Below are 25,910 nucleotides of genomic sequence, written 5' to 3' on the forward strand. Positions count from 1 at the left end.
TTGGTAAGTTTTTGATATATTTTGTACTCATTTAGGCATTGAATGTCTGCCTTGTTATGTGTAAACTGCCCTGAGAACCCCTTGGGGAGAAAGGGCAGTACAGATTATTTATTATTATTATTACATTATTATTATTATTATTATTATTATTATTATTACTATTATTATTATTATTATTATTATTATTATTATTATTATTAGAGCGCTAGAGCTATGTATTTACTGGGAACTTCTTGGAGGAAGGGTGAAAAATGAAGCTAATACAAAGAAAAAGGGAAAAGGTGTTCCTATTTCCAGACAGCTGTCCACAGATGTAATAATTGTGGGGACAGATTGTACCCTTCTCCAGCCTCACATCCACATCTCTCATGCTGTGCCGTCTACTGGACAAGTAAATCCTCACAGCATTGCATGCACTTGTATCAAAAAGGCATAATGCAGAACATCTGCATTTGTAACATAGCAAGGCTGGGATGGAAGACAGAGATGTAATTTGCCATGAAGATGCAATGTACACAATTTTTTTTCTTCCAAGTGAAGATATTGATTTCCCTGGTTGGACAATTTTTACAAAAGGATCGGTTAAGACTGCATCTCTGAAATGCCATTAACAGTACAGTTTGCCGTTTCTGTTTGTCTTTTCAGTTGAAACAGTTAGAAAAATCGTCATATGAAAAACACAAGTTAACAACACATACAAAAGATTATTTTCTCTCTCCCCCCCCCCCCGCCACAACCCCCTTTGCCCCAAACAAAATAAGTCTTTTAAAAATATCTATCTGAGCTATATATACAAGTAAACAGCCTCTTTTCAAGTGTCACTCTTCCATCATGGCCCAGGCTTCTTCCGCTTTCTGGTAATATTGGTTGGCCAGACGGCCCTTCATGGCTTGCATGGCAGCCTCAGCAGCTTCGGTGTACAGCTCACCTGGAACAACGGAAGGGAAGAACCACACTGAGAGAGCGAAGACAAAACACTTTCTTCTCTTATAGATGCAGCACAAGTTGCTATGGCTCCCATCATCCCCAACCAGAGAAAATGGGGTCCTAGACCAGACATGGGCAAACTTCATCCCTCCAGATGTTTTGGACTTCAGCTCCCACAATCTCTTTTACTTTTCAGGTTTTCCTCCTTTCTGTTGGAATTGTCCACATGCTTGTGGATTACAATGGCTTCTCTGAGTAGTCTGACATGGTAGTTGTTAAGACTGTTCAGTATTTTTGTGTTCCCAAATAATGTGTTGTGTCCAGGTTGGTTCATCAAGTGCTCTGCTGTGGCTGACTTCTCTGGTTGAACTAGTCATGTTCCTTGATTCATATTTGGGCAATGCTGTGTTTGGTGATCCCTATGTATGCTGGCCCCTATGATCCAAATCAGATTATGATTAATTGTAAACCATCTGTTTACAGTGCTTGATGTTGTTGCCTGTGCCTAAAGTGGCCCCCTTAGTTGCTCTTAAGCCAGCCCAATCACTCAACAAATGGCCATTCTCACTATCTTTTTGGAGGGAAAGGGTAACAGGGACCCTCCAGCTTCCAAAGGAAAGGAACAACCCAGTTACACCAACCAGATAAGGTGAACATCAATTAAATCTCATTTTCTTCTCCCTCTGCCTGTTTGTTTACCTTACAGGAGTTTCTGATTTCTCACACCGGCACATAGAATTCACAAATTAAATGCCCTGAGAACTGGAAACTTTAGGTATCTTTCAGATGAAGCAATCTGAGAGGCACTCCTTGAAAGTTTATGCCAAACATAGCTTCTCTTTTTCAGCTACCAGAGGACAACTAGATGGTTTTGCTGCAAAAGACACCCGCAAAAAATAGGAAGCATGGCGCCATACCCGATCTCTGTGGATCTTTGTCCAGGTTAAACCCTCCGCTCATCAGCATCTCTGCCTCTCTTGCCAGGAGGAGGTAGTGGGGCTCATCCTGCGTTCCATCGTATTCCCCTCCTTCGTCGTAATCGGTCATGTTCAATGCTGCGTTGTACCAATGCAGGGCTTCCTTCCAATCTCGGTCTCTGAGTAATTCAAGAATAAAAGGTAAATATGAAAAAACTCCAGGAGTATTCCTGTGGGAAGACTTTTGTTCACATCTGCTTGCAAGCTGTTGAGCCCTGATATTTAATTAATATATATGATTGAGTGAGCCCCAGATACCTATGATGAGCAATACCATATTTGTTCTAAAAGGTAAAGGTTTCCCCTGACATTAAGTCTAGTCATGTCTGACTCTGCGGCTTGGTGCTCATCTCCATTTCTAAACCGAAGAGCCGGCATTGTCCATAGACACCTCCCAAGGTCATGAGGTCAGCACGACTGCATGGAGCGCCATTACTTTCCCGCCGGAACAGTACCTATTGCTCTACTCACATTTGCATGTTTTCGAACTGCTAGGTTGGCAGAAGCTGGGGCTAACAGCAGGAGCTCACCTCACTCCCCAGATTCGAATTGCTAATCTTTCGGTCAGCAAGTTCAGCAGCTCAGCGGTTTAACCTGCTGCACTACTGGGGGTTCCTATTTGTTCTAATGAAGGCAAATATATTCCTGTATACCTAGCATCAGATTCTCAGAAAACAACTCCAACAGCCACTCCAGCAGCAATCTATTGCCAATTGTCTCTAAAACATAGATACTCTGCTGGAAGGAAGGGGATGTTTTATGTATTTAATGAGAAACCCATTCCAAAAACCCAGGACAGATTTCTATCTATATGACACCCCTCCCCTCCCCCTGCCTTGTCATTGACTCTCACTAAAACACATTGATTGGTCAACCTGGACCATAGACTCATGCAACTGGCTAACCAAGGAATTGCCAACCAGCATCCCTAACAACATAGTACCTGTCAGGAGCAAGATTCAGGCCTGTATCATATGCTCTTGCAACAAGGATCATGGCAGGACGGTCTCCAGCTGCTGCTGCTCGGCATAAATAATCAAATCCTTTGATTCTATTTTCCTTGGTGTCCTAAACAAAAGGAGGAAAAAGAGCTGAATAATTGTGTTATTGTTTTCCAGAATCTGACTGAAGGAAAAGGCTGAACTAGTATATAAAAAAATCATTGTTTGGGATCTTGACCCTCTAAAATATTGTTTGTGATAATCACAGCTCTCAAGAGATAATTGGCAGAAAACCATTTGGATTACTGTGAAGCAGAGCAACAATTAATTAAATCACCAGAGTCAAAGCCAGTAAAGTCATTTTGGCTGCAGAGGCAGAAAATCTGATGAGTCCACATCCTGGCACAAAAATAACAAACATTTCAGAATTTGATATTTCTGCTGCAAATACCAGCTGCCATAAGCAGGACCAGATCTGATAGTAGGGCATTCAAGGCATAATACATTGATGGAGGCATGTGGGTTTCCACAGCACCACAACAGTCAGAAGCCCACATATTTTATTGGGTCTCATTACTTACTTCTGTTTTATCATTTTTCACTGTTTTTAAACTGACCCCATTCCAAAACCTTCAGGCTGCAGAGGGCTCAGGGGTTGGGACAGCTAGTTTTTCTACTGTAACTGTAACAATTTCCCAGACCAAATTACTGTATTTCATCACATATTAGTCGCACCACTCTTTTGGGAAAGGCAAAATGGAACTTTTGCCTTTCTCTGTATTATAATTGCACCTTTAGTTCACTAGACTGCCTTCTTCCATATTCTTTCATATTAATTTCGCAGTGAAAGAAGCTCCTAAGATTGGTCTTGCTATGTTTTCCAAGTGAACATGAAAAAATGTGCTATATATCTCTGCTTTCACACAAGAAATCTAGAAAGGTTGCAAGGATTCACGGCTGGTCTCGTTCAACTATGGTGCTGCCTTGCTGACCTTGAGTGTGACCTCAGAGAGAATGTGGTGTGGCAGCTGAGAGAACATGAGCCCGAGTCCCACAATGGCTTCTAGCTCTCCGCAGTCCGCTGCGTGCTCCAGGTGGAAAATTGCCGACTCTTCGTCCCATTCCTGGTCTTTCCCGCAGAAACGGCCAGCTTCATGGTATCGAACCATGGCCAAATGAACCTGTGTGAAAGAGGAGAGGGAAGAAATTGGAGGAGGAATGATTAAAAGTTAGATCAGCCTGCTGGCTAAGCCTGAACATAGCTCTACAAGTGTTTCATTGTTATTTATATCTGCTCTTGGGTGGGTGCTGATCCAGATCACTACCTGTTTTAGCAATTCCACAACAAAAATAGGTAGATTTTTCACTACGGAAAGCATGAAATACATGGCTTTTCAATTATTTTATATTACAACTCCCATCAGCCCAAGCCAGCCCTGCTAGGACCCAAATCTTCAACTAAAAGAGTTTGGAAACCATAAGCTGCTGTTCCCAACCTGGTGTTAGGCTTTGCTTCATGAAATGCTTACACAACCACTTTCCCTTGAGACTACAAGGCACAGAAGTAGATTCACAGGAAAATTTAAGATACAGGTTTTGACAGTTCTCATCTCTGAAATCTAGCCTACAATACTTGGTATTCATTGGCAGTCTTCAATCCAAACACTAACAAGGCTGACCCAGCTTAACACCCAGGATCAGGTGGGATCTAGCGCTTTTGCAGTGTTTAGGCATGCAGTAGTCACTGTGTATATCTTGCATGAAGGTACAAGGGCTGTTATTATTACTCTACTTATACTTGTACAGCACTCCATGCAGTCATGCCAGCCACATGACCTTGGAATTGTCTATGGACAACACCAGCTCTTCGGCTTAGAAATGGAGATGAGCACCACTCCCCAGAGTCAGACATGACTAGACTTAATGTCAGGGGAAACTTTTAACTTTTACTTATACCTTGCTTTCCCTCCAAACATGAGACCCATGTCAGTATCACAAGATGTCTTTTGTTCCTTCATTAACTTATTCCAATATGTAAATGGGGGGGGACGGGACGTTTATTTATTTACAGTATTTATACCCCACCCTTCTCACCTCAAAGGGGACTCAGAGCGGCTTTACAGAACACACATAGGGCAAACATTCAATGTATTGTCGAAGGCTTATAAATTGCCTTTCCCTCTCTTTGTGTTGTCTGTCCTTGTTAATTGTATAATCGGCATTGAATGTTTGGGTTGTTGTAGGTTTTTCGGGCTGTATGGCCATGTTCTAGAAGCATTTCCTCCTGACGTTTCGCCTGCATTTATGGCAGGCATCGTCAGAGGTTGTGAGGTCTGTTGGAAACTAGGAAAATGGGGTTTTCCCATCTTATTTCCGGCATCTTGGAGGCTGTGCTTGACTCTGGCCCCGGGGGGGGGGGGGGGTTGTCACTCCATCTTCCAGGTTGAGGAGCTTTCCTCCAATCAATGTCCTTAAAGGCCCCTTTATTATCTCCCTGCTCAAAGTGGTACCTATTTTATCTACTCGTATTTCTGCTTTCGACCTGCTAGGTAGGCAGGTGAGCTGGGGCTAACGACAGGTGCTCACCCCGACCTGGGTTCAAACTGCTGACCTTCTAATCGGCAGGATTTTTCTGCAGCACAGCAGGTTTAGCCTTTTGTGCTGAGCCCGGCCTGCCAGTATGTTCTATTCTCTACACTTTTACACACTATAAAGATGGGCTCAAAGCCAACCTTTAAAACTCTGGCATAGACACTGAGAACTGGGGGGCCCTGGGTGCTCACGTATATTCATTAAAGGAATCTAAATATTGCTGAATAGTCACACCCTCTTTCCCCCTACAAAAAAATGGGGGGGGGGAGTGCGAGTATTATGTGATGAAATACAAAATTTAACTATTTTAATGACCATGTTTTCTGTAATGACCACAAAAAAAATCAAAGAATAGGAAAAGTCTGCCTCGTATTAGATACAGGTAGGAAGCGGTCAGGAAAAGATGCTGCATTTGTAGCTGGAGGTCAGCTGTGACCAGCAGTGCTGTAGAATTTGAAGAGGCACGAATGGAGGGTGAAGGAGAGAAACGTGCCAAGAGGAAGGCGTGTCAAGCCAACCCCGACCGAGACCGCCTCCCACCTGGAAATCAATAACTTCACTGCGGAAGAAGATGCAGATCAAGAATAGGGCTCCACAGGCACCTACGGACCCATAAGAATACTGATCCTGGAAGACTATCCTACTCGGCCAATGAGGGATCGCCTAAGTAAGTAAGTACACGCTATAACCTCTTTCCTTTTCTAAGAACTAAACCCTCCAGTCCCTTGACGCTTTGAGATCCACTGGTGTGTGGTTATAATGGTAGTATAGGATTTCTAAAGTGCTTCTTAGCAAACCATAAGCTACAGCTGAAGACCCAGTTGACAGAGGTGCATAGACAACAGGCTAACTTCTTTCCAGCCTTGCCCTATTTAAAGAAAGAGACAAGCCCTTTCATATGGATCCCTCCTTCTTTCCAGAGGGAGAGCCACCAAATCGGATGCCAGAATCAAGAGTCTGTGATGCTCAAACCTTCCCAAGGATGGATTTCCCAATTTTCTTCTCCAGTTCCAAAGCATTGAGCCTCTGCACTTCCACCGCAACACAGGAAGGTCTGTGGATATGGACTCTGGCCGCGTTAAAGAGATTCCACTTCTCCACACTGACCTAGAACAGAGCAAAGGCACTGCTGACGTTGAGTTTGAAATGTAAAAGGAAAAGAAAGAAGCGTGTCTTCTTATCAAGACCACACTGCCATCCAGAGCCAAGAAAGCCTTCTCAAGCTGCAGCAGTAATTTCCCCACAAAAACAAATGTGTGTAAAGGAATAAATTAAAACAGAACTCAATCAGGCAGAAATCTTATACATATATTTGTCCCAATTAACTCACATTATAGAATTGCATTGTAACTCAGAAATGGGAACTGTGTGGCCTTCCAGATGTTCAATGTATTGTCACAGGCTTTCATGGCCATCATCACTGGGTTGCTATGAGTTTTCCAGGCTGTATGGCCATGTTCCAGAGGAAATGTCAGGAGAGAATGTTTCATAACATAGTCATGCAGCCCGGAAAACTCACAGCAACCCACTTCCAGATGTTGTTACATTGCAAGTCCCAGCAGCCTAGTCAATAGAACAAAATGTTGGAAGTTGGAGTCCTAAAATATCTGGAGGGCCACCCACTTCCCATTCATGCTGTAGCTCATTCTCCACAGCAATTAATTTTTAGTCAATTTGGGGAAGACTAAGTCACATGCACAAAACTCCTAGTTGCACTTACTGTGATGGCAGCAAAATGCTAGCAAAACAGGCAGTGCTGGTCCTCGATGAGCAGCGAAAGATCTAAAAGTCTCTCTATTGGAAGGGCAAAGGATTGGGCACGTTGGAAAGAATTTAGAAAATACCATATATACTTGAGTTAAAGCTGAGTTTTTCAGCCCTTTTACCCCACTAAATTCGACAACTATCGGCCAGTTTCCAATCTCCCCTTCTTGGGCAAAGTGGTGGCCTCACAACTCCAGGTATTCTTGGTAGACACGGATTATCTAGGCCCAGCACAGTCTGGCTTTAGGCCGGGACATGGTACCGAGACAGCCTTGGTCGCCTTAGTGGATGATCTGCGCCGGGAGCTCGACAGGGGGAGTGTGTCCCTGTTGGTGCTGCTGGACCTCTCAGCGGCCTTCGATACCGTCGACCATGGTATCCTTCTGGGACGCCTCGCGGGGATGGGTCTTGGAGGTACTGTTTTGCAGTGGCTCCGGTCATTCCTGGAGGGTCGATCTCAGAAGGTGTTGTTGGGGGACACCTGTTCAACCCCACAACCATTGTCTTGTGGGGTTCCTCAGGGCTCAATATTGTCTCCCATGTTGTTTAACATCTACATGAAGCCGCTGGGGGAGATCATCCGGAGCTTCGGGGTACGGTGTCATCTGTACGCGGATGATGTCCAACTCTGTCACTCCTTTCCACCTGCTACTAAGGAGGCTGTCCAGGTCCTGAACCGGTGCTTGGCCGCTGTGACGGTCTGGATGAGGGCGAACAAATTGAAATTGAATCCAGACAAGACAGAGGTCCTCCTGGTCAGTCGCAAGGCCGAACAGGGCATAGGGTTACAGCCTGTGTTGGATGGGGTCGCACTCCCCCTGAAGATGCAGGTTCGCAGCTTGGGTGTGACACTGGACTCATCGCTGAGCCTGGAACCCCAGGGGAGCATTTGCACAGCTAAAGCTTGTGCGCCAGCTGTGCCCATACCTTGGGAAGTCTGACTTGGCCACGGTAGTCCACGCTCTGGTTACATCCCGTTTAGACTACTGCAACGCTCTCTATGTGGGGTTGCCTTTGAAGACAGCTCGGAAGCTCCAACTAGTCCAACGCTCGGCAGTCATGATTTTAACAGGAGCGGAGCGCAGGGAGCATACAACCCCCCTGTTGCGCCAACTCCACTGGCTACCGATCTGCTACCGGGCTGAATTCAAAGTGCTGGCGTTGGCCTTTAAAGCCCTAAACGGTTCCGGCCCAAGCTACCTATCTGACCGCATCTCTGCCTATGAACCCACCAGGATTTTGAGATCTTCCGGGGAGGCCCTGCTCTCGATCCCGCCTGCTTCTCAAGCTCGGCTGGCGGGGACGAGAGATAGGGCCTTCTCGGTGGTGGCTCCTCGGCTGTGGAACGCCCTTCCTACGGACATTACACTAGCACCATCTCTAATGGTATTCCGCAAAAAGGTGAAGACCTGGATGTTTGTGCAGGCATTTGAGTAATTTAGTGCAATCTGGTAATGGAACATAGGAATGGAACAATGGACGACGAACCTGGACTACGCTTGGATGATGAGAAGATTGGGTACGGTTGTTTTTTGTAATAATTGTGCATTGTAATTGCTTATTGGTAATTTATGGATAATGTGTTAAGTCAATTGTTATATGTTGTATGGAACCACTGCTGTTTCTACTGTTTTTAGTGTTTGTGAACCGCTGTGAGTTGCCTTCGGGCTTGAGATACAGCGGTATATAAGTAAAGTAAATAAATAAATAAATAATAAATAAAAGCCCCCCTCAGCTTATACTCCAGTCAAGGTTATTTATTATTTTACTCTGTTGTTGTTATTACATTTATTTTACTCTATTTATTATTATTATTATTATTATTATTGAATTCACATTATTTTACTCTATTATTACATTTATTATTTTACTCTATTTATTATTGTTGTTATTATTATTGAATTCACATTATTTTACTCTATTATTACATTTATTATTTTACTCTATTTATTATTATTATTATTATTATTATTATTGAATTCACATTATTTTACTCTATTTATTATTACTATTACATTTATGTTATTTTACTCTATTATTACATGCACATTATTTTACTTTATTTTTATTATTACATTTATTATTTTACTCTTATTACTGGAAGGATACGTAAGCACATTTACATTGAAGGTTAGAATAATGGTTTAATCAGAGTTGAACAGTCTTACCTTAAATTACAATTTTATGTAAATATTCAGAAACATTTAACCTACTGATGCCTCAATTAATATAATTTTCTTACTATCTATTTTTATTTTTAAATTTACCAGTAGCTGCTGCATTTCCTACCTTTGGCTTATACTCGAGTCAATACGTTTTCCGAGTTTTTTGTAGTAAAATTAGCTGTCTTGGCTTATATTCGAGTTGGTTTATACTCGAGTGTATATGGTAAGTCTGAAACTCTGAGAGTGCCCCAACCAGCATGGCCAGTGGTTGCCCAAGTGATAGCCTGAATTTTGAATTATCCATATATAGGTTCAAGCTGTCTTGATACCTACACCCTTCAAAGAAAGTAGCAAGACATAGTAGCACATTCCAAGATTTGGTGTGTTTTAGAAAAATACGGATTCGAACCATGGAAACAGAAGCAGAAATCAGCAAAAGCCAAATCAATCGGCAAAGAGAAAACAAAGCCAAGAACATGATGAAGGAATTCATGCAGAATCACCCGTTTGCTCCATGGGCTGGTTTTAGTAGTTGAAGAGAGTTTATTTACAACAGTGTTTCTCTAATTAAGAAGGAAAGGAATTAAAAAGTGAAATAAAACGAGATGTAAGTAATGAAAAACAATATTCTGCAACGGAAATAAAAATAGCTTTTAATATACAGTACGAGCCCTGTATCCCTGGGATCAGTTTCGTTGATCCATGCCTACCAAAATATGTGCTCGCTGGCCATTTTCTAGGTCCTCCAGCATTGCCAGAAGCCCTTCATTTGAATAGGGCTTGATATTATCTGTGCTTTTTTGGATTTACACAAAGAATGGGAACATATTGCCCATGGATACAAGGATCATACTGCACATGTGGGTTGGAGGAGTGACATCGGAGGCATGGGGAGCAAACCAACCAAAGCCAGGTATTATCTTCAGAGAGTTTCTGTCTTATTTACCCTTGCAGAGCTGCCCAAACTGTCTTCGTCACTTTCATGTCTTCGGTTACAGTTGGACTGCACCTATATTAATATAAAAAAAAATAAAACAAAATTAATTGTGTTGATCATTATTACAAGAAGCTCTTGTCGATAGCTTGGGGGGCGGGGGGCGGGATTGAGTGATGCCTCTGTTTCAATGTCAAGTCATATCAAAACATTATCACCAAGGCTGAATCAATGAATACATTTAAAAGCATAACAGTTAATTGACCACAGGATTTTAAGAGACTGACAGTATTCTTATTTCCACATTAGAGAGAGGATTTATTGGTACACTTTCCTCTAAAGCCCCATCTGCACTCGCCCTTTTGAACTGAATTATATAGTCAGTGTAGACCAGGCATGCAATTTTACTACAAAAAAGGGTGGGAAATGCAGCAGCTACTGGTAAATTTCAAAATTCAATAAAACCAGTAAAATTACATTAATTGAGGCATCAGTAGGTTAAATGTTTTTGAATGTTTACATAAAACTGTAATTTAAGTTAAGGCTGTTCAACTCTGATTAAACCATTATTCTAAACCTTCTTCAATGTAAATGTTCTTACATATCCTTCCAATAATAATAAAAGAGTAAAATAATAAATATAATGAAAAATAATAAGAGAATAAAATAATGGAAATGTAATAACAGTAATAATAGAGTAAAATAATAAATGTAATAATATCAGTAATAGAGTAAAATAATAAATGTAATAATAATAATAGAGTAAAATAATAAATTTAATATAAGGTAAGACTGTCCAACTCTGATTAAACCATTATTCTAATCTTCAATGTAAATGTGCTTACGTATCCTTCCAATAATAATAAAGTAAAATAATAAATGTAATAACAATAATAAATAATGGTAAAATAATAAATGAAATAATAATAAATAGAGTAAAATAATAAATGTAATAATAATAGAGTAAAATAATGTAAATGTAATAACAATAATAAATAGAGTAAAATAATAAATATTATAATAATAATAACAACAGAGTAAAATAATAAATAACCTTGACTTGAGTATAAGCCGAAGGGGGCTTTTTCAGCTTAAAAAAAGAGCTGGAAAATTCATCTTATACTCTAGTATATATGGTATTGTTATTATTATTATTAACTAAATATTATACAAAATGTAATTGAATTTTAAAATAACTGAAGGAGCACTGGGGTTTCTGACGCTCTCAACTTATTCTGCTCATGTTCAATAATACCAACAAGCTGTAAATACATGAAGAAAAGAATATTCAAACAGCAATAGAAGATGTTACTTTGTGATCCATGTCTTCGTGTTCACTCCTCTTTTCACTTGGGTATCCACTGTCGCCTCCATTTTCACAGTCCTAGAAAGGGAAAAATGACATGAGGTTAAGGATGATGTGATTTGTAATCCTGTAACACCTGGAGAATCACAGGTTACCCATTATTGCCTTAAACAAAAAGATCCAACAATGGAAATCATCACACCAGGTCACGATGTTAGTTTTAAAAAAATAGCCTTCGACAATACATTTAAAAAAATAGTATGTAAATATTAGAACGTTTAAATTAGGGCAAGGAATGAGAAGAGAAGTAGTAGAAGATCAAGGCGCCTGTTCACAGCTATATCACTGTAGATGTCAATTAATCCTCTTTGGAGATTAAGATATTTTGGATCAGATAAAACAGACTATTTGAGTATGAGAGTTTGATGATGCTTTACATTGTGAAGATTAAGATAAGGGGATTTTACCTTTCAGTGCCTCTGTAGAGAACTTTAGGCTAAAAGCGGCATAAATGTGTTTGTTTTTGTGCATCTAATTGCCACAATCAAATCCAAAGAAAGAAAGTGTTCAGAAAGAGTGTCATGGGAACAAAAGCAATCCTCATATATCAGAGTAAACCCACCACATATTTCCTATATTATTAGGGTCTAAAAAGCACAACGGACACAATCATTTTTAACTTGACCATTGGAGAAACACTTACCCTTTGATTGTCGAGGCTTTCATGATCATTATGAACCAAGTTGTCAACTTCATTGAATACAGGCCAGTCTAGAGGAGAGTAATATAGAGATTGTATTTGTTAGAAAACGAGTCTTTCTTTGCCAAGTCACTTCTGGTGTAAGAGAATTGGCCGTCTTCAAGGACATTGCCCAAGGGATGTTTTACCATCCTGTGGGAGGCTTCTCTCATATTCTTGTATGTGAAGCTGCAGCTGACAGATAGGAGTTCACCCCACTCCCCGGATTCAAACAGCCAACCTTTCTGTTAGCAGTCCTGTCGGCACAAGGGTTTTATTTATTTACTAGCTATACCCGCCACACGTTGCTGTGGCCAACCTTCCCTCCCTCTTTCTCTCCTTTCTTTCTCTCCTTCCTTCCTTCCCTCCCTCCCTCTTTCCTTCCTTCCCACTTTTTCTTTCCCTTCTTCTTCCTTCCTTCTCTGTTTCTTTGGTTCCATCCTTTCTTGTCTCTTTCCTTCCTTCCTTCCCTCCCTCTTTCTCTCTTTTGTTCCTTCTCTCCTTCCTTCCCTCTTTCACTTTTTTATTTCATTTTCTCCCTCCTTCTCTCCTTCCTTCCTTTTCTACCCTTCTTTCTTTCCTTCTTTATCTCCTTCCCTCCTTTTTTCCATCCGTCCTTTCTTCTCTACCCTTCTTATTTTCCTTCCTTCTCTCCTTCCCTCTTTCTCTCCCTCCTTCTCTCCTTCCTTCCTTCTCTATCCTTCCTTCCTTCTCTCCTTCTTCTCTCCCGCTCTCTCCCTCCTTCCTTCTCTACCTTTCTTTCTCTCCTATCCTCCTTCTTTCCCTCCTTCTCTCCCTCCTTCCTTCCTTCTCTACCCTTCTTTCTTTCCTTTCTTTTCTCCCTCCTTCTCTCCTTCCTTCTTTCTGTGTATGTGTTTTGTGTGTGTGTGTGTATATATATATGTGTGTGTGTGTGTGTGTGTGTGGTTTTGCGCTTGCGTTGTAATGTATTTTTTTGGTTTTTTGGCTTTTTAAGTCCCTTCAGCTGTGTTTTGCAGTGTTTTATGAGTGATGGTCGCTCGTTGGCCTGATAGATGTATTATGTATAAATTTGGTGTCAATTCGTCCAGTGGTTTTTGAGTTGTGTTAATCCCACAAATGAACATGACATTTTTATTTATATAGATAACATTTATATTCCACCCTTCTCACCCTGAAGGGGACTCAGGGCGGAGAACAGCGTATATATGGCAAACAATCAATGCCAGGACATGAATTCATTACATGCATACATAAACATTAAAAACATTTGTCTCAATATTAAAATACAATATGAAAACATTGTGCCAATGGGGAGAAAACAAGTATGTTACAGAAATAAAAAAAAATCACTTAAATATGCAATTATGACAAATCAGGGGGGAAACTGGAAATTAACTTATAATCTTGACCATCAAGGAGAAAATTCTTCAAATATTGAATTATGTGAGAACAAAATGCAAAGATATATATCTTAGGGTAACATACGGAGGTTCTCGTTTTTGTGGCTATGGGGTGTTGCCGAAGACGGAGACGAAGGCCAGGAGTCAAAGGCCATGTCGCTCATGCTCTCATCCCCTGAGTTTTCAGACAATCGGAAAAGCAGAGGAGGTCGGCTACCGGAGATGGTTCTGACCCGGCTGCTGCCACATTTCTCTTCTGTGCCTCGCACAACAGTCTGAGCAAATTCCTTGACAAATAGAAAGAAAGGAACATACAATGTTGACTGTATTTGTTCCATTCATATCTCGTATTTCCCACCATTTTGAGGGGAATGATACTGTGTTTCTACAATTGTAAGGCACCACTGATTGTAAGATGCACCCTAATTTCAGTACCACCACCACCACCACCAACAAAAACACACGAGATATACCTGCGATTGCAGAGATGTTGATATTGGAAAAAATGTGCCTTAGAATTGAAGAACTAGAGTAATTCACAAACCATTTGTTCAAAGAGTGAAAAGAAAAACAAATAGCGTTCTCTATCTATTACATAATATTGCTGCACATTATCATTATATAAACTATTATGTAATATACAGATGTTTGAAACAACACTATGTCGAGTATCCAATGCTGAATTTTTCCTAGATTTTGTTCCTTATGCCATAATTGGTGATCTCTCTGTGTCCTAAATAGTCTGTTCTGGAGGGGTGGAAAAGTTTCTGAAGCATATTTTTGGTATTATGAAATGCTGAAGTGAGAATTAAATCCCAATTCTGTTAATGTTGGATACATTGGCTCAAGGCCACAACATATAAAATGTTGGAACTCAAAGACTATGGGTTGCTGTGGGTTGCTGTGAGTTTTCCGGGCTGTGTAGTCATGTACCAGAATAATTCTCTCCTGATATTTTGCCCCCATCTATGGCAGGCATCCTCGGGGGTTGCGAGATCTGTTGGAAACTAGGCAAATGTGGTTTATTTATCTGTGGAATATTGTCCAGGGTGGGAGAAAGAACTCTTGTCTGCTGGAGGCAAGTGTGACTGTTGCAATTGGCCACCTTGATTAGCACTCAATGGCCTTGCAGCTTCAAAGCCTGGCTGCTTTCTGCCTGGGGCAATCCTTTGTTGGGAGGTGTTAGCTAGCCCTAATTGATTCTTTTCTGGAATTTCCCTCTTTTTTGAACAAAGGATCCCCTAGGCAGCAACCAGTCAGGCTTTGATGCTGCAAGGCCATTCAGTGCTAATCAAGGTGGCCAATTGCAACATTCACACTTACTTTCAACTGACAAGAGTTCTTTCTACCACCCTGGACATTTCACATTCATTTTTGTTGCTACTTCATAACTGTAATTTTACTACTGTTATGAATCATATATCTGATATGCAGGATGTATATCAGATATATGATTTTTTTTCATTTGGGAGTTGTAGTTGCTGGGATTTATAGTTCACCTACAATCAAAGAACAATCTGAACTTCGCCAACAATGGAACTGAAATAAAGTTAACACACAGAACTCCCATGACCAACAGAAAATACTGGAAAGGTTTGGTGGGCACTGACTTGAGTTTTGGAGTTGTAGTTCACCTACATCCAGAGAGCACTGTGGACTCAAACAATTATGGATCTGGACTAAACTAGGTACAAATATTCAATATGCCCAAATGTGAACACTGGTGGAGTTCGGGGAAAATAGACCTTGACATCTGGGAGTTGTAGTTGCTGGGATTTATAGTTCACCTACAATCAAAGAGCATTCTGAACCCCACCAACTATAGAATTGGGCCAAACCTCCCACACAGAAACCCCATGACCAACAGAAAATACTGCTTCCCAGGGGTCCTGACTCCCAGGTTGAGAAATGCTGATCTAGAGGCAGAAAGCACTTACAAGTTTTTTATTACTTTGAACTAAGGCGTCTTTCTCTTTGGCAGCGAGGTCAAACGGGGTCAGTCCCATGCTTTTGCAAATCTTGTTGCAGGAATGAGAATGGAAGAACAAGGCCATGCCCCGAACACCTGGGAGATATCAAAAGGAGCTGTGAGGACACAGTTTCGATAGAGAAAGCCCTAAATCTTCCCTGTGAATCTGTTCAGATATTCCTGTTACTGTCACAGTTCCCAGATCTTTTTGAAGATTAGAAAACGCTGTCGTTTTTTCCAATCTTAAAAAAGACCTGGGAACTGTGACAGGAGATGTGAAACTTCTGAAAGCAATCATCTGTTGAAAGGCCTAAGCTGCTGCCCCAAGAATCATTGCATGCACCATTGCTCCAAGGCTCACTGCTTCCTGCTTATTTTTATTTTATTTATCAAAGGTCCATAGAAACCTTTCTGCAAGGTGGGTACTTGGCAAGTGTGTGGCCAGGTTATTCTTATGGAAACATCTACATATACTCAATGCACTGCATATCATTCAAAAATCTGATGCTCACATGTAAAGAGGATTTATGTTACGAGGGGCGTTCATTAAATATTTCCCCTGACCCACTTCTCTTTATCGCATGTCTTTATGTGCATGTTGGAAGACTGAAAAGATGGAGTTATCAATATTTGTACATTGTTTCCAATGCAGCCTGTGGTGTGCAAACAATAAGTTAAAAGGAGTGTCTGTCTATTTAACCTATATTTAAGCTCTTGGATATTGTACCAGGAAATTATGCTTTGGCCACCCCTGTGTTAATACAGGCCGGAGGTTTAGCACAGCTGGCAAATCATCAGCAACTATAAGATCTATCAACCGAAAGGTTGCAAGTTTGAACCTCTGGGTCGGCGTGAGTGGCCGACCATCAGCCCTGCTCACTGTTTACCTAAGCAGTTCGAAAACAGCTTTTGCTGTAATTAGAGAAGTTAGGTACCACTAAAGTGGGGAGGTGTTTTACAACACCATAAAGAAAAAAAGAGCAGAAAATGCTGGAATGAGGAAGTCTGACGGCTCTTCATCATAGAGGATGGAGCAACAGCACCCCCTGTGGACTCGAGCCCAACCATCCATGGGATCAAAACAATACCTTCTTCTGTTCTGTCTGTGTACTTACAAATGGCATTGAATGTTTGCTGTGTATGTGTACTTGTGATCCTCCCTGAGTCCCCTTCGGGGTGAGAAGGGTGGAATATAAAAAGTATTATTATTATTATTATTATTATTATTAATTTTTGGCATCCATGGACAGTAGTTGGTGCCTAAGGCCCATCCTGCTCCTTGGTTGAAGGTTTATCTAGTCACTGGATTTAGTAAGTCAACTATTGTCATTTTAGAATCATAAAACTGGAAGGGGTCACAAGGGCCATCCAATCCAACCCCCAATCATGCAGGAATACACAGTCAAAGCACTCCTCTGGCCTGGAGCACTAGAAGAGGACTTGTGAGGAAATGCCAAGCTGCTTTTTCCATCAGCCACTGCTTCCAAGTAAGCTACTGACCAAAGTCCCAAATGATGGTCAGTCAAGCCGCAAGTTGGAGCAAGAAAGAAACCAAAGGGCATTTTGCTAAATAGGTGTCGGTATTGGTGTTCATTTATACCCAGAGTAACCTTGCTAAGAATGCAACTACAGATTTCTTCAATGCTACCACCCTCTTTTCTCCCCTATATACAAACATCTCTAAAAATGGGGTGCATCTTAGAGTCGCAGGTGTATCTGATATATTTTTGACTGAATGGAGCGCCATTATCTTCCCACTGGAGCAGTACCTATTTATCTACTCACACTTGAATGTTTTCGAACTGCTAGGTTGGCAGAAGCTGGAACTAACAGCAGAAGCTCATCCCACTCCCCAGATTCAAACCGCCAACCTTTTCTTCAGCAAGTTCAGCAGCTGAGCTGTTTAACCCGCTGCGCCATGGGGTGCTCCCATTATAGCCATGCTTAAATATTTGAATGGATGCCACAAGGAAGGGGGAGCAGACTTATTTCTGCGGCTTTGGAGACTAGGACTCAATGGAGCCACGGGTTCAAATGACATGAAAGGAGATTCCACCTGAATATTAGCAAGAACTTCCTGACTGTAAGAAGAGCTGTCCAATAGTGGAACTCTCTGCGCTTGAGGGGTGCTTAGAATGTGCTTTTCCTGCATGGCAAGGGTTGGACTAGATGGCCCATGTGGTCTCTTCCAACTCTATTATTTATTTATTTACTTTATTTATACCCCGCCTTTCTCAGCCTGAAGGGGACTCAAGAACGGTTTTACAAACTGCGGCAAAAATTTAATGCTGCATCATGCACATAACATAAACGTAGCAGATTAAATCATAAAACAATTAAAACATATAAACAGTTCTATGATTCTAAGGGGAAAAACAGTGATCGTGGTCTTTCCAATATTATTTCCAGTCTGAACCTCATGACCTTCGTGCCTAAGGTAACAATAACCTTTTTCTTGTTTTTTCAAGTCCTGACTGGAGGGAACTTTCTCTTGAGGAAAAAAAACTTGAAAAATCAACCTCTATGCATATGTGAGTTCTTCTGCTTTTCCACTCCAAGAAACAGCCCTTTGAAGGCAACCAAAAGGCTGATGTGGTGAAAATGAGCTTCACACCCCTGCTCTAACAGGGCATCATGGTGAAGATTTAACATGTCACCAGTTACCAAGGTTGCCATCCCCGAAGTCGGTTCCACTCTCTGTGTGAATCTGAGGGTCGGTGTAAAGGTCTCCAACACCTTGGATGTCGACGACGATAAGCTGGTGCCCTGAGCGTTCAAACGTGAAATGGCTAAAAGCCTGCAAGGAATCACAAGGTTCGTCACTCATGAGAGAAGAGAAGCCAGGCCCACTTCTAAATCTCATGCCTTGTAGACTGCGATTCAGTTTCAGCAACCCATCTTTTGGGTGAGGATATTTATTATTTACTAGCCATCCCCTGCCACGCGCCGCTGTGGTCTAGTCTGTGTATATGTGCTTTGCGTGTGTATATATTTGTGTAAATGTGTATTTATGTGGTTATGTGCATGCATTGCAATGTATTTTTATTTTTTACTTTTTAAGTCTCTTCCGCTGTGTTTTTCAGTGTTTTTATGAGTGATGGTCACTCGTTGGCCTGATAAGTGTACTGTATCCAAATTTGGTGTCAATTCACCCAGTGGTTTTTGAGTTATGTTAATACCATGAACAAACATTACATTTTTATTTATATAGATTTATGACATTTATATCCCGCCCTTCTCACTCTGAAGGGGACTCAGGGCGGCTTACATAATTGGCATTATTCCATGCCCAAACAACAACAACCACCATTAAAAGCAATTAAAACAACATTAAACAACATATGTAACAACAGCCAGATAATCAAATAATTATATTCATCAATCCAGGGGCAACTCCAACTGTATTGCACAGATAATTATGCTGGGCCTAATGCTTGCTCCCAAAACCAAGTTTTCACTTGTTTGCAAAATGACAGGAGGATATTACCTGAGCTCAATTTCTGTTTGTTGCCCTTGAACCTGACCACTGGCTAATATGGACAGTCATCTACTCTTGGACCAACAGTCTGAGAGCCAGCGTAAGACATTAGCCAACCGGGCTACTAACTCACTGTCACCAGGAAACTCTCACCTGTGGGGTGAGGCGGATGTTGTCATCGCGTACGAATCCTGAGTTTGAGTTGTATTTGATGTATTTGCCTTCAATGTAATGTTCCAAGTGAAACAGAGGTTTGCCAGGTCTGTTCTTCATTTCAATGATGCAGGTTTGGACAATGTCCACCTAGAAAAAGGAAGGAAGTTAGAAAGATGTAACAAAGGAAACTTATCTCATTGGACCCAAACAGGAATTAGGTAAGGTAAACTCTGGTCAAGAATAAAATATATAATGTGTTTAGGAAGGTTTTCCTTAACCCACAAGCCACTATCATGGGACATTTATTAAAATCTCCCAGAGTCAAGCAGGAATAGAAAGGAGAGAACACATGGTTCATTCAACCAAAACATTTACAATTTTCCTTTAAAACATTTATGGATTTATCTTTAGTAAAGTAATTGATAGTTTCTTTAAGTCCTCTCTGGGGCGAAAAAAAGCAGGGTAGAAGTGTTGTAAATAAATACATAAATGGGTTGTTGTAGGTTTTTTCAGGCTATATGGCCATGTTCTAGAGGCATTCTCTCCTGACGTTTCGCCTGCACCTATGGCAAGCATTTTCAGGGGTTGTGAGGTCCTCACAACTTCTGAGGATGCTTGCCATAGATGCAGGCGAAACGTCAGGAGAGAATGCCTCTAGAACATGGCCATATAGCCCGAAAAAACCTACAACAACCCAGTGATTCCAGCCATGAAAGCCTTTGACAATACATTAAATACATAAATATCTTCAAGAGATCTACATAAATGATCCCAGAGAAACTGCATTGCAAATTCTAGGGAGTGTCCTTCTTTCTGATCCTTATTATTTTACTTTTTCTCTTGTAAAAGATACCTGTTTGGGGGGCTTGTGCCGGTTATACTCTTCTCCCCACAACTTGGCCTCCATTTGGAGTCTCACGTCCTCAAAGTAGACATCCCTGTTCACTGTTTCGATGTATCGCTTGGCCACATAGTTAAAGGCACCTTTCCAGTTCTGAGTGTGCAAAAAATTGGATAGCTTTTTCCTATAAGGACAAAATAAATATGATGCAGAAAATGGACATAGTGCTCTCTGTAAACATGGGAGCAGGGAAGTGCAAGGGAACCTCCATAACAAGAATGTATGACATTGTATGAGGTTCTCCATATCATGATGACTCCTTAAGCTATAATAACTACTCTATAATAGTCGACTGGCTTGTGGGGTATATATTATTTATTTATTTATTTCGAGCTTTTATAACCCAGTCTTCTCGACCTCCGAAGAGGGACTCAGGCCGGCTAACAGCAGAGGGTTAAAATACAATAAGATAAACCACAGTAAACATCATAATACAATAGTACAAAAATACATTAAAATACAATTATACAACTTACAAAAGGTCAGTTCGTCAGAATAAATCATAAGTTCATCGCCATCCGCCCGTGTGGTCAGAAGTTATTGACTCAGTCATCATTCTGCAAATGCAGTATTCCAAAGCTATGTTTTTACCAGCTTTCTAAAAGTCAGGAGGGAAGGAGCAAATCTAATCTCCATCGGGAGGGAGTTCCAGAGCCGAGGGGCCACCACCGAGAAGGCCCTGTCCCTCGTTCCCACCAATTGCGATTGCGAAAGAGGTGGGACCGAGAGCAGTGTCCCTCCAGAAGATCTTAATAACCTTGATGGTTCAAAGGGGAGAATCCGTTTGGCCAGGTATATATATATATATATATATATACAACATAGTGCTCATTGACATTTGCCAAAAGAGGATCTACATGGCTTGTAAGGAGTATCTGAAGTATATAAGAAATAATGCAACTTTCAATATGTTAACTTATAAGCAAAGTCCTGTTTCTTTCCTGAGAAACAGAGAGAGCTATAGACTAAGAGCCTCCAAGAGTAGCACAGCAGGTTAAACCTCTAGCTGCAAAAAAACCGCTGACCAGAAGCTGCAGGTCAGGGTGAGCTCCTGCTGTTAGCCCTAGCTCCAACCAATGGTTTGAAAACATGTAATGTGAGTAGATCAATAGGTATTTCCTCGGCAGAAAGGTAAAAGGCACCCATACAGCCAAGCGAGCAAACCCGGCCAGGAGGGTCTACGGACAACAGGCTCCTCGGCATGGAAAAATGGAACAAGATCACCTCTCCATGGCCAGAGTTGAGAATCGTCTCCAGATGCCAGAGATGTAAAGGGAATTTTTTTGCTTTTGTTTGTGTATTGTATGTCATTGTTCACTGTATAACAGGCACCGAATGTTTGCCTATATATGTGTATACTGTAATCCACTCTGAGTCCCCTCAGGGAGATAGAGTGGAATATAAATAAAGTGTATTATTATTATTATTATTATTATTATTATTATTATTATTAAGAGCAGCAATTCACATAGCATTCTGGTGTATATTTACTTGGAGGAAAGTTACACTGCATTCAATAAGAAGGTTCTCCAATGAAAGAGAGCCATCCACCTCCCAAGGCAATGCATTCAATTTTTTTCCCCAGACACTTCTTTGTGACCTTAATGTGAGAAATTCAGTGGCTACGTTGACTTCTGACAGTGAAAGTTTAAAGGAACCATCAGCTGATATTTTCCTGCCTCAATGATTGGTTATTTACCCACATTTTGGAGTTTATTACCCAAAGGAAGTCAAATTATTTTGCATCCAAAGCAGAAAAATGTATGCATATTTTCCTATTAATCACATACATTGGATTTATTAATTTAATGTGCATTAATAAATCTGGTGATTCTGAAACTGGACTATATGGCAGTGTGGATCCAGCCTTAGGAGTAGCATAAGTTACTCTCCTTGTGCTGTTCTCCTTAGTCTAATGCGGTGGTTCCCAACCTTTATTTACCAGGGACTACTTGACCAGGGACCACTCTCCAACATTAGTACCAAAAGGGTTACAAATCAGTTTTTTTGTCAACTTTAGTTTTGGTTTGGTTATTTGGAGTGCTGATTCAGAAATTGAATTGGATAGACCACATCAGCTTTAGTTTCTGATACAGAATATGTCATCCAGTAGTCACCATCTGCTTGCCCACAGAAACCCATATTTAATACGCCTCGGCATTATAAGAGGGTTTTGCAAGACCAGTCACTCTTGTTGCAAGGGTGTAGTAATGGTGAGGCCGCGGACCATATTTCAGTTCTTGCGGATCACTGGTGGTCCATGGACCTCAGGTTGGGAACCACTGCTCTAATGGATCATGTGTAATACTGAATTAATGCTAACTGTACTCACATATTAAAGGAGAATGATCCACATTTCCCCATTCTGTAACAACAACAACAAAAGGAAAAGGAAAATCACAAGGAGCAATAGAAACACTTACGTTCTGAAGCATTCCCGCATGGCTCCACGGCCAAAAGGCTGGAAAGCAATACAGAGATCATTATTCATCTGAAGCTTATGTAGAAATGAAAATCCCTGCATGTACTATCAGGAAATTGAAACCCATCCATCTAAGTCTATAGAGGTTTCACCAGAAATGTTAAATTTGATGCCAATGAAGTCAGAATTGAATGGAATATGGGGTCAGACTGTTCCCTGCAAATCAACCAATGGAAAATTACTCAACATCTAAAACCTCTCTTTGTGTTAACAATTTTATAACACTATTTTTTGAAAAGAAGGGACTTGGGTTAGTTGTTAGTTCTCAGTTGAATTCACCTTGCAGGGTGAAAAAGAACTAAAATAACACACACACACACATATATTAGTGTCAGGAGTGACTTGAGAATCTGCAAGCCGCTTCTGGTGTTAGAGAACTGGCTGTCTGCAAGAACATTGCCCAAGGGATGCTGGATGTTTACCATCCTGTGTGAGGTTTCTCTCATGTCCCTGCATGAGCAGCTGGAGCTGACAGATGGGGGCTCACCCCACTCCCCGGATTCAAACCACCAACCTTTTGGTCAGAACGAGGGTTTAACCCACTGTGCCAATTTTAATATATTATTAAAATTAAGGATAAAAGTCAGAGCCAAGTCTGTCCTCACCTGTGAAGCCATTTTGATCAGAACCTCATCCTCGATCCACTCCCCAGTCACAGCATTATATCTGTCAAACAGGTAAAACACCAAAATCTGGTCAATAAAATGCACAATGTGACATCAAGGGCATTGTGGGCAATTAAGAAAATATTGTGATGGACCCAAATGAATCAAGGGGTTTGCAGTTCATTGAGATCCTATTGCTCTCTGGCACAAAATTCTAAATACTCTCCCTAAACTCCAGATTCCAGGATTCCATGGCACTTATATTAGAATCATAGTGCTATAATCACAAAGCTCTATGCGCTAGACGTTCTCTGGAGATGAATGCTCAGTTTGTTTCTGTACATGGGAGAGCATAAAGGGCAAGACAACATGTAACTGCATGGTTATTTTGTCCTGAAGGCTTTTGTTTATCATCAAAACAGGTGCAGGTAGCTACAGGCTGAACTGAAACAGCACTGCTAGATCAGTTATAAGTGAAGCACTGCCAAATGTGAGCAATGCCGACAGATTCTGTTCTTAAAAATGTTGCAAGAGCACATGTAGCTTCTACATCAGAGCTTGGCACAAACTGTGCCATCCCTGAAACAGATTTTATTTTTTGTTACATGTGTATACTTGCTCCTCCACTAAGTATGGTCAGAATATAATTCTTTAAAAACAACAGTGTAGCAAGGATAAGAACAAAGCTGGCCAAATCTAACCTGTGTTCACTCCAGAGAAAATTAATATTTTGGACAACAATTCCCAAAAAAAGGCCCAGTCAGTGGATTCCTCGATCTGGAGTACAAAAGCAAAATTTCTGAAATGTTGAAGCCAGAGGAAAAAATGAGGGAGGGAAAGAAAAAAAATACAAGGGAGAGTGTGTTGTTGAAGACTTTCATGGTCGGAATTACTGGGTTGCTGTGAGTTTGCCAGGCTGTATGGCTATGTTCCAGAAGCATTCTCTCCTGGTGTTTCACCCACATCGATGGCAGGCATCCTCAGAGGCTGTGAGGTCTATTGGGAACTAGGCAAGTGTGGTTTAGATATCTGTGGAGTGTCCAGGGTGGGAGAAAGAACTCTTGTCTGTTGGAGGCAAGTGTGAATGTTGCAATTTATCACCTTGTTTAGTATTGAATTGCCTTGCAGCTTCAAAACTTGGCTGCTTCCTGCCTGGGGAAATCTTTTGTTGGGAGGTGATTAGCTGGCCCTTATTGTTTCTTGTCTGGAATTCCCCTGTTTTTGAGTATTGATCTTTATTTACTGTCCTTATTTTGGAGTTGTTTTAAATAGTGGTAGCCAGATTTTAACAGAGCTCCATGCTGGCCTCATGACCTTGGAGGTGTCTACGGACAACGCCGGCTCTTAGAAACTGAGATGGGCACCACCTCACAGAGTCGGACACAACTAGACTTAACATCAGGGGAAAACCTTTACCTTTACCTAGCCAGATTTTGTTCATTTTCATGGTTTTCTCCTTTCTGTTGAAATAGTCCACATGCTTCTGGATTTCAATACATTGAAAATTGTAATATCAGTCTACTGTCAAGGATGATATTCTATTCCAGTGGACACAAGCTCTGTTACATTAGTAATCACTGTCATTGTCTGGAAGTTGTCAAAAGTGTGATCTCAACAATGTGTTGTGAAACATCAGAGTGAATGTCTTGATCTCCCATTGTGTAGCTGGTTGTGAAAGAGTGTGATCCAAAAAGTGCAGCACTGCTATGCTAGTGAGATCTAATGCTAGAGTGGTGGTGAACATAGTCTTGAACTTGGTCATAGTTTGGTCTATCTATTTTCCTACCCCACAGTGGCACTTTCGGGTTAAATGAATGCTCAGGTGATGGCAAAGGGGGCTCTCGTGTACTTCCAAAATATCATAAGCAGAAGACTAGCTGGTCAAATTTCACACTACATGCACACGTCACATCTACATACACTGGATAGGGATGAGTGACGCAAGTCCGCATTTTAGGGCTGCGCTCAACTCAGACGTCTGTATTCTGTCAGTGTTCCTGCTGGTCTTTGCTGAGGCTTACATTCTGGTCGTGCTTGGCAGAGAGATACGTACGTGTGAGTGAAGGGAAAAACTGTTTAGAGAGCAGCACAGCCTGTTACTAAGAGGTCAAACTATTAATAGCTTTGAATTGAAATTTTCCCGAAGCACTTTTGTACTAATTAGATTAAGCCTAAAGTATACTGTGCTTTTTGTTTATCATTTGGGACAAAGGGGACAACAACAACAACAAAAAGACCTATTCAAAGTGTCCAAAACTAAGTAAGTAAAAGTGATGAGTACACATCTTTCCTTCCTCCCCATAAGCCTCAAGAGCTTTTCTCAAACTGTCCATTTTTAAAATAATTGAGGAATATGAAGAAAAGATTCTCAGTGGTGACCCTAAAACTGTGGAACTTCTAAGAGACTTGGGTCTCTTTGATAACACACAATTTCACAACGTGATGCCACTTCAACTGCCACGGCTGTATCCGAAGTTGCCTTGGCATTTGTAATTTGGTGCAGAACTATAGTTTTCTTGTAGAAAATTGGAAGCCTCTCATGAAACTATTGCCTCTTACAAATGGAACCATGGGAGTTAAAGCAGAATCAAA

At 41.0% G+C, this 25,910-nt stretch overlaps 1 protein-coding gene across 4 annotated transcripts in view; it reads right to left on the reverse strand.

The window, feature by feature from the left end:
• Nucleotides 1-723: 723 nt before the first annotated feature.
• LOC132782012 (eukaryotic elongation factor 2 kinase-like) overlaps nt 724-25,910 on the reverse strand; it is a 49,470-nt gene continuing 24,283 nt past the window's right edge. For 2 of the 4 annotated variants that reach the window (XM_067473100.1, XM_067473099.1), the window contains 16 exons: nt 23,319-23,379; nt 22,655-22,692; nt 20,184-20,355; nt 19,328-19,477; nt 18,361-18,493; nt 15,665-15,792; nt 13,813-14,014; nt 12,310-12,377; nt 11,613-11,684; nt 10,313-10,375; nt 9,870-9,929; nt 6,410-6,544; nt 3,838-4,026; nt 2,848-2,972; nt 1,845-2,023; nt 724-928 (listed from right to left, as the gene is read on the reverse strand). In XM_067473100.1, coding sequence (XP_067329201.1) covers nt 819-928; nt 1,845-2,023; nt 2,848-2,972; nt 3,838-4,026; nt 6,410-6,544; nt 9,870-9,929; nt 10,313-10,375; nt 11,613-11,684; nt 12,310-12,377; nt 13,813-14,014; nt 15,665-15,792; nt 18,361-18,493; nt 19,328-19,477; nt 20,184-20,355; nt 22,655-22,692; nt 23,319-23,379 — 1,885 coding nt within the window. In that variant the 3' untranslated portion in view covers nt 724-818. The remainder of the gene's footprint in view (nt 929-1,844; nt 2,024-2,847; nt 2,973-3,837; nt 4,027-6,409; nt 6,545-9,869; nt 9,930-10,312; nt 10,376-11,612; nt 11,685-12,309; nt 12,378-13,812; nt 14,015-15,664; nt 15,793-18,360; nt 18,494-19,327; nt 19,478-20,183; nt 20,356-22,654; nt 22,693-23,318; nt 23,380-25,910) is intronic. The other 2 variants (XM_067473102.1, XM_067473101.1) reach the window with 1 other exon arrangement.

This window comes from Anolis sagrei, chromosome X (assembly GCF_037176765.1).
Source record: "Anolis sagrei isolate rAnoSag1 chromosome X, rAnoSag1.mat, whole genome shotgun sequence".
Classification (NCBI taxonomy): domain Eukaryota; kingdom Metazoa; phylum Chordata; class Lepidosauria; order Squamata; family Dactyloidae; genus Anolis; species Anolis sagrei.